A 17,062-nucleotide genomic window follows, 5' to 3' on the forward strand; every position below is an offset into this window, starting at 1 on the left:
AAATCGGCGCCATTTTAATTCCCGTCGCGTCTCCCCACATCATTCTCGACGCGTCGAGAGGTCAATCAACACCACTCCATTTTATTACCAACCCAATCGATACGATCGGCTCACGACGTATACGCCGCGATACTGCCAATAACCTTTCTACGGTACCTTCGTGCTACCGCAACACCTCCGCCGACGATTTTCTTTCGAGGTGATAATCGTATAGGGAGATGGGCGAGCGCGTCCGAGACTGCAAATGGAATCATGGCGGGAGCGAGGGTTTGTACCGGACTCGGACGATGAAGATGGATTTGAGAGTCAGGAAAAGAAATTGAGTTTGAATGGGAGCCAGAGTAGGAATAACGATAATGGGAGTCCTGCTGTTGAAGTTGTGCTGCCGAAGCCTGCTCGACTGGCCGAGAACGACAATGATGAGGATGGTCAACGAGATAGGGACGATGCTCATTATGACGAGTTGATGTCTCTGGAAGAGGATTTGGATGAAGTCCATGCTCTTGGTGATACCGGTGCGATTGGCGATGACGAGGAGATCGATCTGCCACTGCCCGAGGAGCGGCTGCAAACACCAGTTCACGAGCAGGGTGGGGTGTTGGAGTCGCCTGCGGTTGAGGGCAATCGGTCTGTGAGGGACGCAAAGAAACTGAGTTCTCGATCACGATGCTCGACTACGATTAGCGACGGTGCCGGGTCATCGACACCCCGGCCTAGGAAGCAGCGCGATATTTGGGATATGCCGAGCTCTTCTCCGGATCTCCTGGTGCTCGACCACAAACCCTGGCGGAAGCAGATGTCACCCGGATTGACACCTATTCCCATGGCTAAAGCCGCAAGCCAACCGCGTCCTGAAGAAGAGACTCTACTGAGCTCACCCCTCTCATCGTTGTCCTCCCTTCACTCGTCAGCGCTAGATATGGATAACGAGCAGGAGACTGCGAAGGAGACCGAGAAGCCAGCGGATCAGCCCTTTGATGACCTTCTACCTCCTTTGGACATCCCTGAAGATATCCTGCGGGAATTAGACCCTCCCACCAGGAGATCGCTACGACAACGCAATCCTATTCAGCTTCATCCTTATCTGCTGGAGGATGCAAAGTACCAGCATCTAATGAAAGCTCGAGGTATCAAACCCGTCCGCGTGGCTCAATATGAACAACGGCCTCGTCCTGCAGAGGAAAGCCAGGGCCAGAGCTTTGGTGACGATGCGGGCTCAACATCGGATACGCAAATGACAGATTCGCACTTTGTCCCGTCATCGCCTGTTGATATCCGGCAACTTTCCGAGACGATGCCCAGAGATGGTGCCGAAAGAGTTGTGCGGAAAAATGCCCTGAGCCGGAATGACCACAAGGACGGTACTCAACCACGCTCGCCAAAAAGACGCCGAGTGACAGGACCCGAGGACCATCGTCCACGCCAAAGTATTCGCCCGGCGCGTCCTCAGGTAGTGATCAGCAATACGCCGTCGTCCTCTCGGCCGTACAGTAATACATTTCTCGACCTCCCTAGTCCTCCCCGTTCGAGTATTGTCTCGTCACCAAGCACGGCAAAACGGATTGAGTTTCAGTTCCCTCCTGGATTCACGCCGCCTACAGTCACACCACGAACAGAAACAAAGCCTGGGACCACGAGTGCTGGTGTTAGGAATACTGTCATAGGTGAAAATGACGGCGGGGTCGGCCACGACTCTGATGATAGTCAGTCAGTGGTTTCTCATAGCACTACAGCTTCTAATGCGGATGAAGATGAGAATGACCAAGAGGACGGGGAAGAGCAGGACGCTGACGAGGCAGCTGTCAGGAGGCTACAACGAAAGATTAGAGGTGTACTTCCAGCTTCATGGTTGCGTTTGGACCAACAAAAGCAGAAGGAACGACTCACTGCTACACAGGCACATCAAGATCGAATATCGAGGATGGAATCTGAAGCTGCCAAAGGGGTTGCCAAGAGGATAACAAAGAAGGCTGACTATTCAACACCATCAGGCGCAAGAGAGCACTTGTCATCACTTAGACAGCTTGCAGATGAGAGTAGCCAAGAAAGCGAAGGAGAGTCGGTTAGCAATGATAGGGCGGAGTCTCGACGCATCGCTGACCTGTTCGACTACGGAGATCCGTTCATTGATCAAGATCCTACCGGCGATATACCCGAAGACAATCGGATTGATTACATGTTCCCGTCGACGTCCCGTAACCGGCCTCTTTCCCAGATTCTGAAACATGTCAAGAAGCGCAAGAAGCCGGAATCAGGCACGACTGGGCATCGTGGCGAGTCTAAGAAGCCGCGGATGAAACGCCAGGCGAGGCTCACGGAGCCTGTGTACGGCGGCAGAAAGACGAAGCAGTCATCTCGGCGTCTCCCCAAACTGAGCATTCTAGATGCTCCGGATGTTGCCTCACGGTCCCGTGAAGAACAGCCTCAATTCCTGAGGGTTGCAGCGAGAAAGGTGCGCTCTCGCCAAGATAGGGGAAGACGGAGTCCGACGCGCAAGATTATCACCCTAAGTTCCAGGTTGGATACCGAAGAAGCCAACGTATCTTTGCGTGATTGGCGTGCAGGGCGACTGCGGCAGACCAAGTTGCCCAAGTTGCCCACTCAGACCCGTCGAAGACAGCCTTTGATGGATCTCTCCACAAATGCGAGACAGGCATATCATGAATCCAGTGCGAAGAGAACAAGAGAAGACCTCCAAACTATTCAACCAGCTGCGCCATCGAGGACCGGCAGTGCTGCGAGAGAGAATGCCGCGCCTTCGGATGCTCCTCAAGACGATACACCGATAGCTAGCGACACTACCCCGGCGAGACCAACGCAGCAACGACGAGGCAACGCCTGGATTATTCAACGAAACCTTGCAATCACATCGTTGAGTAGAAATAGTCCGCGCCCCGTGGCGCCGGAAGTTGGAACCCTTGGTCCCACCGCAACAGCACCCCCTTCACTACGGGGCTCACTCGCTTTATTGAACGGCGACCGGAACTTGGTGCTGAACCGATTCCTCGCTGGCGAGGCTATACGCCAGAAACCTCCGCAAATAAACATCGAAAGAGACAGATTGGAACATAGACCTCCCAAGCCAAGGTCAGGTCCACCATGTCGTCAATTGAAGAAACGGCCGCCAAAGCGACTTGAAGTTTCTGCACTCGAGGACCAGCCGCCTCTTACATTTCCTTCCCCTGAGCCGGAGTCGTCTGTGTCGCACAGTCGAGTACAGTTGCCTTCAAGTCTCGCCACTAATGGACTGAATCGCTTTAAAACAACATATTCCATCGACTTTGAGGTTACTCCCCTACATGCAGGAATCTTCTTTCACGAGTCCACGTTCATCGGGAGTGGAGAGTTTGCACGCTCCCTCGATATCTCTAAACGGGATCTGGACAAGACTACTGGGCCATTTTATGTCGAACTAGGTGACGTAAACATGCGATGGGGTGCGTGGGATGACAATGTGTCTTCTCGATTTAGCATGGTCTTCGACAAAATCTTGGGGCCTTCAGAGGCCGACACGGCTGTTTTAGATCTTGAAAGGCCTGCTCAGGATGTCACCAGTTCTGGATGTGCTCTCTTCAGATCTTTGATTAAGTATATCACCGACGGTTTGACATTCATCGATCCCATCGATAGAGTGGGGTTTGTGACACGAGTAAATGGCCTCGTTGCGAAGTTTAAGGAAGATCTATCAGCGTCTGAACAGGATATGGCGCAACTGGCGAGATACGCATCATACAATGCCGTTCTTGCAAACCAAGTCTGTCAGATTGCGTGCCATAGCCTTGTCAACGAGTCTGATCGAGATGAGACCTTCCGATTGGCAAAAGCGGCATCCAAGCAAGTCATTGCTCTCATTTCGAACCAGACAGGGCAGGCGGAGATTCGAAAATTTCTGGTTGCGAGCAAGTCACCTGAATGGCGGGAGGCAGGAATCAAGGATGACCATCCCGCTGTGGAAGCTTACGTCCTTGCCCAGCGGATCTTATGCAGTGCTGACCGATATAAAGGCTGCCTGGAGAGTTTTGTGGCCGAAACATACTCTCTAAGAGAGACCGAAGTTTCCAGTGACAAAGACATCACTGGCCTAGAAAGCGGATGGCAACGACTTTTTACTACTTTGCCTCTGCAGCAATTCGATGCACTCGGGATTACCCATGCCGGCTCCCGTTTCAGAGGGGGCAATGACAATTGGGCGGCTGTCAAGCGCCTACTCAAGCCGGCTCTGGAGAGTTGCAAGGCCAATGAGGAGTCTCAACCCATTTCCTATTACAGTTATTGTCGAGTTCTGCTCACCAGATGTTTCCTTCTCATCAATAGCTGGGGCTGGCGTGATTGCAAGCCGATTCTCGACACACTCTACGAGTTCTTCGCGAATAGGACTTTGTACAACCTAAGACTCGAGGAGAGCTTGAAATCACCTGCATTTCTCGACGAACTCGACGGCAACCCGCCTTTCGAGGTGTTGCCTGGCGATCCGTGCTTTCATATCCTCCTAAAGATAATCGCCACTGGATTACGTTTTCTGACCAAAGAATGGGACAAGAGAAAGATTCGGAATTACACTTGGCGTCTGCTGCCGAATCATGGCCGGGAGTATCCCAAGGAAGAATCCATTCGTCAAGCGGATTTGGACGCATTGAGGAATCACCATGATCTCCTTACTACCTTATACTCGTCGGTTCCTGAAGAATGTCGTCCTCAGTTAAAAGCGATCAAAAATCTTGTTCATCCCGCCAGTGCGCACCGGGAAACCTGCAAGATCAGCCTGCGGTCTTGGGCTAGGCTTGCGCGTTTCAAGCTGGCGACGAATGAGGATGTTTCCGGGTTAGCACCTTTCGCTGAGTGGCATGGTTATTTCATGACGGAGTTCTTGAAGCAGCACAGCCTCGCCCGAAGGGAGGTTGAAGCACAAAATGACGGAAGCAAACAGTTTTCGCAGCAGCTCATTGACAGGACGATTTCCCAGAATCAATGGCACATTGAATCATTGTTGAAAACCGCTCTTCAAGGTCTGCAGAGCGCGATCAAATCCGCTCCTACAGTGGAGCATGCTCATAAAATCGTCTCTGAGACTCCCATTGGCACAGTGCTAGGGCTTTTTAACGTTCAAGTTCATCGCCTGAACGCTACTGTGTTGGAGGCAGTCCAGGTAATCGCGATGTATGTTCAAAAGTGCAACTCACTTGCTTCCGAGCCGTCACAGAACAGGATAGGAAGTGTTTCGACCGTTACCGACGAAGACAGCCAGGAATATGGTGATTGGGCTGATATCACGGCCGCTTACGGATATGAACCTACGCCAGTCACTCCGGGGATTGAGCATGTGGAAAAGGTATTCCACCCTGCGGTGTCGCGGCTTGTATCCAACTGCTTCGGCGAAGATCGCTGCCCCGATGATGTGATCCTCATGGGTGTTGTGGACTGCTGGGCCTCTATAGCGCATGTCCTTGTCCGGCACGGATTGCGGAGGTGGGACAGCTACATCAGCCCTTATGGAAGCGATTCTTGGATAGCACTACGACGGACGATACAGACGAGGAAATTCACGCCCCAATTCCTGGCCAAGTGCATTGAGAAAGATGGCCAGTTTGTTTCTGACTGTAAGATGCAGATTCTTGGGATGTGGCTATCGAGTTTGGTCGAAAGAGTGTCGATGCTCAAATTCCAGCATTGTTTAACTGAGGCTATCTTGAATCATGATGAGTTGGACCCGGTGTTGCAGAATCTTCCCTTCTCCCGAGAGCCGAAATCAGGACGGTATTCGATAACCTTCGTCGAGTTGAGCCAACGCCGACTGTCGCTTGTGTCGTGTCTTCTATCTAATATGCGCACGCACATACAAAACCTGGACGATACGTGCAGTCGGGAACTCTCGACAACAAGGCAGGAATATGGGGAAGTACTCCAGACAATGATGTCGTCGATGAAGGCAAACTACCAGGAACTGGGCAATGGCGAAGCCCACCTTCGTGGTGCTTATGTCGAATTTGTCCAAAGCGTCGTTGGGTTCCTGCAGCAGCACACCAGGGACATTTGCGCTATTGATTCCTTCTTCATGAACCCGGCCTCCTTCCCTCTGCCGTCAACCGACCGTGCCTACATCGTCGCACGACTGAAGGGCTACGAACCGAAGCTGTCGTCTGTGAAAGTGGTAAAGACGCTTATCATATTCATCCAGAGTGTCTCTGAACGCGCGGCGCTTGATGGCGAACAGACATATCTTGTCAACCAGCTGTATGATTCCATGAAAGAGTCTCACGAAGCCGGGAGTCCAGAGCAACCTACATTACGGGCAACGCTCTTGCGATGTGTGTTTCCAGCTTACCTTGCAACGTCTTTCAGTAACCCGTCTGCCTGGGTTCTTAGCCGGCCGATCATTGAGACCACCACTCGAGTTTTCCAGCAACTACTTTTGAGCCTCGACGCCGCAGATCCCAACTGTGTCCGATCCGTATTGAACATCTTCGGCGGTATCTTCGACTCTTCATACCGAGCACTCCACCTCATAACAGACAACGCCAACATGCTCAAGGAACCTACTGTTCTGTTCACCGCGACAGCCTTGCTCGAAATGGTCAAATCCGCACTCCCAGTCGTCGACTATATAGACCGCCTCGCTGCAGACGCTCAGTCAACAGGCCCTATGGTAGAACAAATCCGCGCATTCCAGCAATTTGCAATCTTCACAACCTCCTACCTCCGAAACCCAGAACAAACACCTCTCACCCTTGACACGCTTCCTCAAGCAGCCACCACTCCTTCCAACACCAACGACATATCCCTCCTCGCAGCCCGCGAGCTCCAAGCCTACCTCAACGACAGCTGGTCCCGCCACCAAGGCAAATATTACTTCACCCGCCGCGGCCACCAACCGCAAGAGATTCAAATCGAACCTTCTGTCCTCGCGAAGCTAGACCACTTTCCCGAACAGGGGCTGCTGGATGCTGCGCACTCATTCTTGGATGTGCTGAATACCTTGGATCTGTTCGGCGAGAGTGAGAATGTTGATCGCCAGGCTGCGTCTGATTATATCTGGGACGATGGTTCCGGCTTGGGGTGGGCTAACGAGGATCTGGTTCTCTTTTGAGTATGAGTACTCTCAGCTTAATGTTATATATTGATGAACTCAATCCGGGTATCGAGTCAGGTCCCGGAATAATGATGTGTATGAATTGCATAGCATGTTTTTATTCATTTAGACCTCTGTTTTATGTTCTTTCAGTTGGTAGTGTAGACAATCAGCCCTGCGCAATGGAGAATGCCATTGGTCTTGTCAGCTCTTTCTGCGCAGTGGCTGGGTCCCTGGCCCAGTATAACCTCGCTCTCCGCCTATCTTGGAGGTCAATGCTTTACAGTGTTACTCCTTCTTAAGAGCATACTTTTACTACTAAAGTATGAAAACAATACCATGAAAGCAATAGGTTCGTTTTGACATCGCAGACATACCATCCCTACTAGTACTATGGGTTTCACTATATATATACATGTGACCTATATATAACGAGACGGACTGGATTATTCTTGTTTTCAGATAAAAATTCAATGATTGTTTGGATGTGATATGGAACCTTCCGGTTACACCGATTATGGGGGATATGAGGACCTGTGGCCGAATGATACGATGGAAACTACAATGGACATGGATATGGACACTACGAGATGAGGATGAGGATGTGTATGCGCATGAGTATATGAATCAACACCAACCAGACCAGATCAGATTAGCTCCAGATGAAATTTAACATTCGATAGGGCGGAAATGAGCGTGACAAAAACCAGAAGAGATCCCATGATGCCCAGAAATACTTGAACGTGCCGACCAGATGAACGAAATGGGGAAGAAAAAGAAACACGACATGCTTTATTTATCTGCCTGCTCTCCTGCCGCCCCGGTGCCAGCACCCTCACCTGCCGGGCTTAGATCCTCCGGATGCGAATGGTGCTGACTCGACGAATTCCGTCTATGGAATGGATGCGGGTGGAACCCCGAGAAGTGTAGGACTTTGCGGACTGTGCTCGCGATTCCCGACCTGCGCTTTGACTCGGGTGAGCTTGGTGGGTTGCGCTCTCTATCGGCTCCAGCGGCCGTTGATGAGGTTGGTGGGATGGCAGGTGTATCCGGGTGTTTTGTTGCAGAGGCATGGTTCGGCCGGGCGATAGCATCATTTGCATTTGGGAGGACGATGTTCTGCGGCTTCGGCGGCCATTGCCCGTCTGCCTTCCAGCCCTGCACCATGGCTTTTGTCATGTCGGCGAGGTTGATGGGGACCGTCGGGGTGAGGCCTTGCAGGACGACTTTGGAGTAGATGGAGGGGTACATGGAGGGGGTTATGGAGGCGCGGATAGGGTTTGATGTTGAGATTAGGGAGGGGACGACGGGAATTAAGGGGTCATCGAAAGCGTCTGTTGGTGCTGATGGGGTTGAGCTGGTCGTGGCGGAGGAAGTGGATGGAGGGCTTGTTGCGGGGATTGCGGAGGATGTTGAGGGGGGTTGCGGGAGGTCTATCGGGTCGGTGTCGACGGGGGACGCTCGTGGGAGGATTGCGTTTGGCGGAATGGCGAGGTCGCCTGGTGATGCAGGTTGTAATTGCTGTGACTCTGCAGCTGCATTATTCTCATCCTTGCCGGCAATGTTGAGCGCGGTCTCGGTTCTCTCCACGAGATTCGACTCCTCCCCCGTAGCAGGAACGGCAATTGGCCGCAAGGTCGCAGAAGCCGGGATACTCTGAGCATCTGTATCCGTCGCATCCCCAGCTGCTATACCAGCAGAGGCACCCGCAAGCTCACCACCACCACCACCACCAACCGCCTCTACACTCCCCCGGCTCCTCACCTCCCACTCACGAACCTTCTCCCTCGACCTCGCCCCAGACCACGCATCCCGCCGCTCAACCCAAGTCCTCAACCCCTCATTCCAACTCATCTCCTCCTCCATCTGCCTGCGCCGCTTGCGCCTCCGCTCCGTGCGCCTCGAGTCGGCCGAGGAAATCGAGAGCCCCGCCAAGGACGCATCGCCATCATATAGACCGGGGCTTCCAATAGGTGAGAATTGCGGCTCGAGCTCCGAGCCCGAGCTGTCGTATTCGCGGAGGCGCCATTCCAGCACGTCGGTGGGCTCGGGGTTCGCTGGGTATGTGGGCGGAGGGGCACCGGGTTTTGCGGAAAACTCAAAGGACCAGTCGTTGCGGACGACGTCGCGGACATAGCGTTTTGCTTCGCGGATGGCGTCGTCGCGGGAGTCGGCGGTCATGGTGAATTATTTTTATTATTGGGGGCTGTAATTTGTGGGGAGTGAAAGAGAAGAAGAGGAGAGGGGGAAGAAAGACGCGATGAAAAGAGAATGTGAGGGGTTGATCGCGTGAGGAGAAACGAGGCGGGAGAAAAGCGAGTAAAGCAATCAAGTCGGCCGGCCGTTTGCTAGCTGGTTCTCTGTGGTGTGATATCCATTCCAAACTCGGTGTAGATGTGCTCTGGCATATGCAGGACTCGTCCAGGAGAAAGGCCGAGACGAAAAAGTGACGCTGGTTGAAAGCGGCGTCGAACGATGTCATCCAGAAAAATCTGCCTGAAATGAGGGAACACACGGCCGAGGCCGCCACTACTCGGTATAGTGCAGGAATAGTCGAGCAATTATTATTGGTGGTATATGCCTTTTGGTCTAACTGTTGGTACATGCTGATCGTGTCGCTAACAAGGATAGTAAAAGTAGTGGTGGTACATATGTCATCGCATGATCAATCCCGAGCCCTGCCCTTCCTGCCTGCCAAAAATACACTCTATCAAGAAGAAAAGTACAAAAAACACCAGTGCCGAACTCTCTAGGGTATCAGTAGTTGTGTTCACGTTCGCACCCTCGCGGCGTCCGATGCTCCAGCTTCGTCGGTGGCTGGGGTCATGAATCCCCATCCCGGGCTCTTCTTGCGGCGACCCTTGCGGTCTCCGTACTGCTCGTCGAATTTCCGCAACGCCGACAGAGACGACATGTCTTCGCTGATGGACGCGCTGATCTCCCCAATTCCGCGCTCGAAATGCTCCCGGGTCAAAGTGCGCCTGGCCGGGTACTTGTATGGCTCCTCGCCTGTATGCTGCTGGGCCAAAGCATTCTCTTCCCGTACACAGGACAATGCGGCTGCGACGCAGAGGTTCTTCAGATCAGAGCCAGAGTAGAACGGAGTCCGGCGCGCCAAGTCGGCAAGATCGACCGAACTCTCTAGTGTTTCATCTTTTAGATGAATCTTCAAGATTGCGAGGCGGTCCTGCTCGGTGGGCAGGTCCACAAGTAGTCGCCTCGGGAGACGGCGGAGGACAGCGTCGTCTAGGTCAAATGGCCTGTTTGTGGCAACCATAATAAACGTGGAAAGGTCATTCATCCCATCCCACTCTCGCAAGAATTGGTTGATCAGCTCCCGATGAGACGTGCGAGAGCGACCTCCCGTGCGGGCACCGAAGATGGCGTCCGCTTCATCTATAAAGACGACGCATGGATTGAGCTTCCTGGCCAGAGTGAAAATAGCCTTGACGTTCTTCTCCCCCTCTCCAACATACATATCATACACGTCGGACCCGCTGACCTCAAGCACAGTGGCACCACTTTCACGAGCCACCGCCTTGGCCAGCATAGTCTTACCGGTACCTGGAGGCCCGTAAAGAAGTAAGCCGGGAATCTTGTCCGTGGCTAGTACGCCGTAAGTAAAGGCCTCAGGCCGAATCAGGGAGAGGGAAGTGAGTGTTTTCAAGGCGTCAATAGTCTCGGACGGGACGTGCACATCCGCAAATGTTGTGCGTATGCTTTTGGCATCGACGACACCGTTTAGCAACTTCTTCTCGTACTTGTTGCACGTCTTGCGGAGAGATGCAAGGAGATGTTCGCGGCTGGGCTCTGTCTCAGATGCTTTCGTATCGGCTGTTGGCGCCTTGAACACCTGCGTTTTGAAGAAATCCTTCCTGCGGCGCTCTGTAGCTTTTTGCATGCGGATATGCGCAGACGCGCGATTGAGGTGCTCGAGTCCAAAGACCTCGCCTTCGCCAACACTCCCGAGGGCAAGTGTTACCAACCAATGGATTTGGTTATAAGAATAATATCTTTCAGAAAGTCCCGGTTGCAAGGTCTTCCAGAAACGCGGGTCCTCTTTGAGAACCTCATCCTTAACAGCGGTTGGGTCGTCCTCCAGCCGTGTCCAAAGCATGCTCTGGATGTGCCGCTTGTTGACATAGTCAGTACGCTCAAGACGATCAAGCTTAAACCGTTCCGCTAAGATTTCGGACATCGGTTCCGGCATGACGAGAACCGCTTGAGAAAATTGATCGTCGGAAGACCTCTGCAACAACGCTGATGTTTCAGAAGCCAAGGAAGGGTCGTACGCCGCAGTCCCAACGAGCAGCACGCGATGACCGTCTTTTCGCCGGTCTTCGATTACTTTTTGTAAAAGGGTTATAAACTTCGATCCTTCACGTGTGTTTTGAATGTCAACATAATCCCGGACCTGTACAATGATGTCCCGTGATTTTTCTGGCTGAGAATTTCGAGATTCGTTGGTTCTGTCTTCGGAGCTGTCCGAGGGAGCAGGTTTTTGCGTGAGCTTGCTGCGAATTGAGAGAATTTTATGCAAAAGCTGAAGTCGTCTTTCCTCCACGCGATCAAACGGCGATCGTGAGCCTGCGGCCCCAGCCGCATCTGAAGGGTTGCCAATTGCTGCAACTAGTGACCTGAGGTTCATGATATTAGGAATGGGAATGTCCCCAGGCTCACGAGAGCTCTCAATCGTGATGAACTTTGGACCCTTGTCACCAAGGCTACGCGGAATTTCAATGTCTGGTTCGACTTCGTCACTCTCAGTCAACTCGTCGCTCATTTCGTCAGGCGTCGATGCCCGATATACCTCGTAGCCAAGAAATTGGATAGAAGACATTTTGCCCGTCTCTGCTAAGTCTTGCTCGGCGCACAGTCGAGCGATATCTTGCGCGTCGAGTGTCACCAGATCGGCATTGAGATCCAGCGAGAGTCTTTGTATCACAGCGTCCAGAAATACTGTACTACCGTTGGTTGGGCAATGGAGAACGAGATGCGATTTGCGTGCGGATGGCTCGGTAGCATACTTAGCAGGTGGAAGTCGCAAACCGGCCCTGGCAGAGTTGAAAACTTCTGTCCATGTCTCTTCGCTCAATTCAAAAGAAGAGGACAATTCATCCTTGGAGGCTCGGTTTTCGTTTCTACCGACAATCCTCACCTGTGACCGTAACCAGGCTGTGTACGCTTCATCGTGATCGTGGAGCAGAGTGTTTGCTGCAAGAAACCAGTCGGGAACTTTGACGGGAGTAGAGGTTGATTTTGCGGATCGCCTCTTATTCCTGAGCGCTCTCCGAACTGCTGATCCATACGGCCCTGACTCCTTATCGACGGTGCGCTCCCCCGGCGACTCAACGGAAGCCTTGTCTAGGCTGTGGTCGCCATTGGGAGGCGTGCTGCTGGTGGCAGCTTTATCGGAAGCCGAGTTTCGAGGATCATTAGGATCGGACGGTGTCGATGATCGCCATGTTCGCGAGAGGTGGAAACGACGTAACGGGGACGCGGCGAGAGCGGGATATCGGCGGCGCGCGACGAAACGACAGGGTTGCGCTAAGGAACAGAGGAGCCTGCCCTGCTGCATTGACGAGTACATCCGGGGCGGATGATGCCACCGGAATTGAAGGGCGTAGGAGGACTGCTGATGCTGCAGGAAACGACGGTCCGCATCAACTGGGTTTGAAATTTGGATGGCGGAACTTTTTGATGTTCAATTTCATGTCAAGCTGTCTTTGTCAGCCAGGGTCCTGGTCACATGATATACTCTAAACGCAGAATCGAAACACTCCCAGACTGCACGAATTGGCCGATTCTATCCACGGAATACACGAGATTGGATGCAGTTGTCAGTTAATGATGCTTGATCAGTCCGCTCTGCGGGTATTTACGAAGACAAGAGACTACGATGATGATACCAATTTGAAAGGCTGTGGGAAAGAAATGTCAACCAAAAAAAGTATTCGACTATAATTGAAGCTATATTTCGATCCAACCAATGCATTGCGGATTGCTTATAACCCCGACGTTGCGAGACGCCAAACGGACAATTACGACATGCAGCTCAAGCGGATCTCTCAGGCGCTGGAATCTAGGTTTCGCTGTTCTTTTCGAACCGTTAGCCGTCGTGTATAAAGACGTGGTGTGACGAAATAAAAGCATAAAAGTAACTCTCAGACAAAGTATACTGGCAAGTAGCAGACCAACCGGGAAAGGGAGGTCCGAACTGTCTCGTCAAGGGCGAATCGGAGATGGTAAGAAGTAGAAGGGTTTTATCATCCTTGAGAGGGGTAGAGGGGTAAAACAGGACTGAGGCCAAAACTCACCTTATGTAGTTAGTAGTGACATGATTTAATTCACTCGTAGTGGCATGATCATAGCATTGCAGTCTGATGTCGACAGGTTGAGGCGAACAAACACCGAGCGATGGTCTGACAAACATAGAGTCAGATCAGCAGATGGATAACATCGCTGGACCGAGATTTCGCAGTGCAAAGCAGATTCTTGCAAGAGAGAAAGTCGTGCAAGAAGTTGAGTGAAGAGGAAACAAAAAGAAGAAAACTTTCTGACCGCCGGCGGAGCTGTTTTCCCGCAGCCCCGTGATTGATACCCGATTAGGAATAGCGGGACCGGCCATCGGATTTTCCGGCCAACAACGAAGCGCGATCAGAAGAAACACAGAGGACAGACTCGCCAGGAGGTGGTGGACAATTATCTACAAGTCGAGGCAAGCGAAACTCTCCAGGACAAAGATATTGCCCAGACGGAGTAGTCGGCCTGATAGCTAGGGTGAGTTGTTGCCAGTGTGGTGCATCAGGCGTGACCGGCCAGCGGAAGTCATCATTTTCGTCTGCTCCTGGTTCTGCGTCCTCTTTTCCCATTCCAAGCCGCATTACCCTTCATCCTTTTCCCCTTCTCCCTCACTCTCTGCCGCTTCAGATCCCATCCTGGGACTCTGTTGTCTCTGTGGCGCATTTTGGGTCGGTTTTTTGCGGTTCGAGTGCCAGGTTGAGCCCTTCCGTTCGTTATCAAGCCTCTTGAACTGGCGATCGCGCCTGTCTCTGTAAAGCCCCTCCACCCCCGTCCACTCTCCTCCACTCAGTTTCTCCTAATTCTCTGCCCCGACTTTTGTGTCTTATCGCGTCTGCTCTAACCACGATATTTCAGGTGAGACTTTGCCTGCCGGTTAGCGGTGTTTCTGCTAGGTCTGATCCATGCCCCCGATTTGGCGTGGTTTTGGACAAACCGAACGCCGGCTCAATCGTCCCGTCAGCTGCATATTAGCCTCCGCTCACTAAAAGCGGCCCTGTTGTGTCTCCACGTCAAGCGCGCAATTCGAGTCCCACGTCCGCCCAACACTCCCCGACTTTGTCGACACCTTGTTTCTATCTCTCTCTTACTCACACTCGCCCCTAATTCTCGCTCTTTCTTTTTTTGATTTAAGGCTGTGGAGTCCCGTTCTCGGTGACTTCGTAGCCCAGCGATGATGATGGCGCAGCCTTTCGCTGCCCATCAAGGCATTCCCCAGCACCCCGGTCTACCCCCGGGCCATGCTTTGGCCCCTGGCCAGCACCCGAATGCTCACCCGGGTGCGATGGTGCAGCAGGTGCATCCTGGAGTTTCTGCACCTGGCGGTCCACAGGTAACTCAAGGTGCGCCGATGATGGGGCAGATGCCACCAGGGGCAGGGACCGCGGGTCCGGGGCCTGTACAGGCCCATGCTCTTTCTCACCTTGGGCCACAAGCGCATATGTTTCAGCAGCCGCAATTTGCTCAAAACTGTACGTTCGGCCCTCTTGAAGAAGTTAATCTCCTTATCGGTTTAGGCTATCAGCTAACGAGTTTTTTTCAAACAGTCCCTGCTGCGAATGCTCAGATGATGCAACAACACCAGAACATGATTAGACAGCGTATGATGATGCAAGCACAGCAACCCCAACCTCACCAACAGCAACACCCTCAGCATCCTCAGCAGCAGCCGCAACAGCACCAAGGTCTTCCGGTCTCCCTGCCGAATGGAACACAAGCATTAAATGCAGCGCACATGGTCGCTATGCATAATCCCGCGATGCGACCCAACATGCAGATGCAGCAACTTCAACAAATGACCCACGCGCAACCCCAGAATCTCCAGCAACAGCAGCACTTTCTTGCAATGCAGCAAGCCGCGCAAGCCCAGGCCCACGCACAAGCCCAGGTTCAGCAGGCTCAAGCTCAGGCTCAGGCCCAGCAAGTTCAGCAGCAAAACGCGCCTCAGCCTGGCCAACACACCCCGCAACCACGCCCCGCCCCTCAACCTCAAAGCGTTCATGAGGCCCAGAGTGTTACCCCTCAGCCTCAACCGGGCCCGCCGCCGCACCAGGGGAGCGCAACCCCACAGCCAAATCCTCAGCAAGCGCCATCGTCTCAACCACCGCAACAGCAGCCTATGGTTACGCAACCGCAACAGACGCCGAATCTCGCCCCTCAACAACTCCCTCAGGCTCAACCGTCCGGACAGCAACCACAACAGCAGCAACAGCTTCAGGCGCAGCAGCCGCAGCCGCAACAACAGCAGCAACAAGGCCAGCAAGGCCAGCAACAAGGCCAGCAGCCCCACCCAATGACCGCGCAAGAGGCTCAAATCAAAGCTCAACAGCAGCAACAGAACGCTGCTCTGTTAATGCAGCAACAGCGAATGGCTATCAGGGGACAATCTATCTTGTGTCTCGGCAACTTCGCTGAGCAGTTGAGCAGTTTTCAAGTACGTTGCGCTCTCTTAGCTTCGATATTTGTAGTAATGAACACTAACGTGTCGCAGAGTCGTGGCGAGGCCACCGATTTACTCTTCTGGCAAACCTTTGTTGACAGATTCTACTCGCCTACTGGAGTTCTTCGACAAGGCGTGTACAATCCGCAAGCTGGTTCCAAACAGTTCGAAATTGCAACACCCGCGCTGGCGCGATACTATAATACACAATTCACGAGCGGCATCCGTCAGATTCAAATGCTTATTGAAGCTCCTCGAGAGAGGGACTCCACCAACGGGGGTCATGTCGTGGAGAGTCCTAGGGCATCATTCATTTACTGGTTCACGAACGATGCTCAGGTGAGTTTTCAAGATCATTAATGTGTTCATGTCTCTGACCCCTGCATCAGCTTTTCACTACCGGTACTTTAAGGGCGCATTTTGATTTCCAGAACAAGATTGAAATGCTGGACATCGTTGTGATGAACCACACGGAATATCTTCCCCGGAGCCAACTGCAAGCTCTAGAGCTGGCCGAACAGAAACAAAGCCCCAAGGTTACCAAGAACATGGGTAAACGCGCGCAACAGAAGCAGGCTCAGCAACCCGCATTCACATTACCGGAGTCTATGGTAACCTCAAACGGCGTCCCAACTTCTGTGATGAGCTTTTTGGAGGTATGTGAATTGTCTAATGGAATGGTGAAAATACTGGTTCTGATAGTCATGGTGTCTAGGTTGCGGAAACCATCTCTCAGATGCAGCTGCTGTTCCAGTACTCACAACAACATCCTAATCTAACACCGTCGGAATCGTTACGGAGTCTTGTCGGCACTATCCAAAGTCAGAACCAGATGCAGAATGCCATGAACCCCGCGCTCCAACAGGGACAGAACGCACGAGCACCTAGTATTGGCGGCCCCAACCAATTCGCTTCGCCTGCCATGGCTCATCTCGCTTTACCTGGTGGCGTGCAAGGTTCACCTCATATTACGGGATCAGCTCATCCAAGCCCAGCGCAGAGCAACCTCGCCGGGCCCCCAGGCATGGTGCCTCAAGGCCAAATGCAACAAAATGTTGGCAGCGCCAGCGCAAGTCCCAACGTGAGCAATAAACGACGACGGGCGAGTACAGTGAAGATGGAGGGCGAGGAAGGTGGCGCTGACATGAACGGCACTGTCGCCCCGGGGCCTGCCAAAGTAAAGGCTAGCCCTCGAGTAGGAGGAAAGAGGCAGAAAGGCACTGCTTCTTGATCCTCACAAGTGTTTTTTTTTTTTT

General features: G+C 52.7%; 4 protein-coding genes across 4 annotated transcripts in view; 2 read left to right on the forward strand and 2 right to left on the reverse strand.

The window, feature by feature from the left end:
- The first annotated feature begins 999 nt into the window (after nucleotides 1–999).
- On the forward strand, nucleotides 1,000–7,133 carry BJX68DRAFT_235912 (uncharacterized protein). The gene has a single exon (XM_071039937.1). It carries the CDS (start codon nucleotides 1,115–1,117, stop codon nucleotides 7,082–7,084), a length of 5,970 nt encoding a protein of 1,989 aa, XP_070900098.1. The 5' UTR covers nucleotides 1,000–1,114; the 3' UTR covers nucleotides 7,085–7,133.
- A 666-nt stretch (nucleotides 7,134–7,799) lies between these two features.
- Nucleotides 7,800–9,510, reverse strand: BJX68DRAFT_69009 (DUF4050 domain-containing protein). The gene has a single exon (XM_071049609.1). It carries the CDS (start codon nucleotides 9,245–9,247, stop codon nucleotides 7,859–7,861), a length of 1,389 nt encoding a protein of 462 aa, XP_070900099.1. The 5' UTR covers nucleotides 9,248–9,510; the 3' UTR covers nucleotides 7,800–7,858.
- A 326-nt stretch (nucleotides 9,511–9,836) lies between these two features.
- Nucleotides 9,837–12,656, reverse strand: BJX68DRAFT_254798 (ATP-binding protein; the record flags this gene model as incomplete). Its single annotated transcript, XM_071042934.1, has 1 exon — nucleotides 9,837–12,656. The coding sequence occupies one exon, from the start codon at nucleotides 12,654–12,656 to the stop codon at nucleotides 9,837–9,839; it is 2,820 nt and encodes a 939-aa protein (XP_070900100.1).
- Nucleotides 12,657–14,245: 1,589 nt separating this feature from the next.
- BJX68DRAFT_69061 (LIM domain-binding protein) overlaps nucleotides 14,246–17,062 on the forward strand; it is a 3,102-nt gene continuing 285 nt past the window's right edge. The window contains exons 1-5 of the mRNA XM_071049610.1: nucleotides 14,246–14,838; nucleotides 14,914–15,800; nucleotides 15,858–16,145; nucleotides 16,196–16,462; nucleotides 16,522–17,059. Of these exons, the coding sequence (XP_070900101.1) occupies nucleotides 14,541–14,838; nucleotides 14,914–15,800; nucleotides 15,858–16,145; nucleotides 16,196–16,462; nucleotides 16,522–17,037 (2,256 nt within the window). The 5' untranslated portion in view covers nucleotides 14,246–14,540 and the 3' untranslated portion in view covers nucleotides 17,038–17,059. The remainder of the gene's footprint in view (nucleotides 14,839–14,913; nucleotides 15,801–15,857; nucleotides 16,146–16,195; nucleotides 16,463–16,521; nucleotides 17,060–17,062) is intronic.

This window comes from Aspergillus pseudodeflectus (genome assembly GCF_044049435.1).
Source record: "Aspergillus pseudodeflectus strain CBS 756.74 chromosome Unknown BJX68scaffold_17, whole genome shotgun sequence".
NCBI lineage: Eukaryota > Fungi > Ascomycota > Eurotiomycetes > Eurotiales > Aspergillaceae > Aspergillus > Aspergillus pseudodeflectus.

What these genes read in the sequence shown, in the direction of transcription:
- BJX68DRAFT_235912 (XM_071039937.1), top strand. Translation starts at nt 1,115, where the DNA reads ATGAAAGCTCGAGGTATCAAACCCGTCCGCGTGGCTCAATATGAACAA.
- BJX68DRAFT_69009 (XM_071049609.1), bottom strand. Translation starts at nt 9,247, where the DNA reads ATGACCGCCGACTCCCGCGACGACGCCATCCGCGAAGCAAAACGCTAT.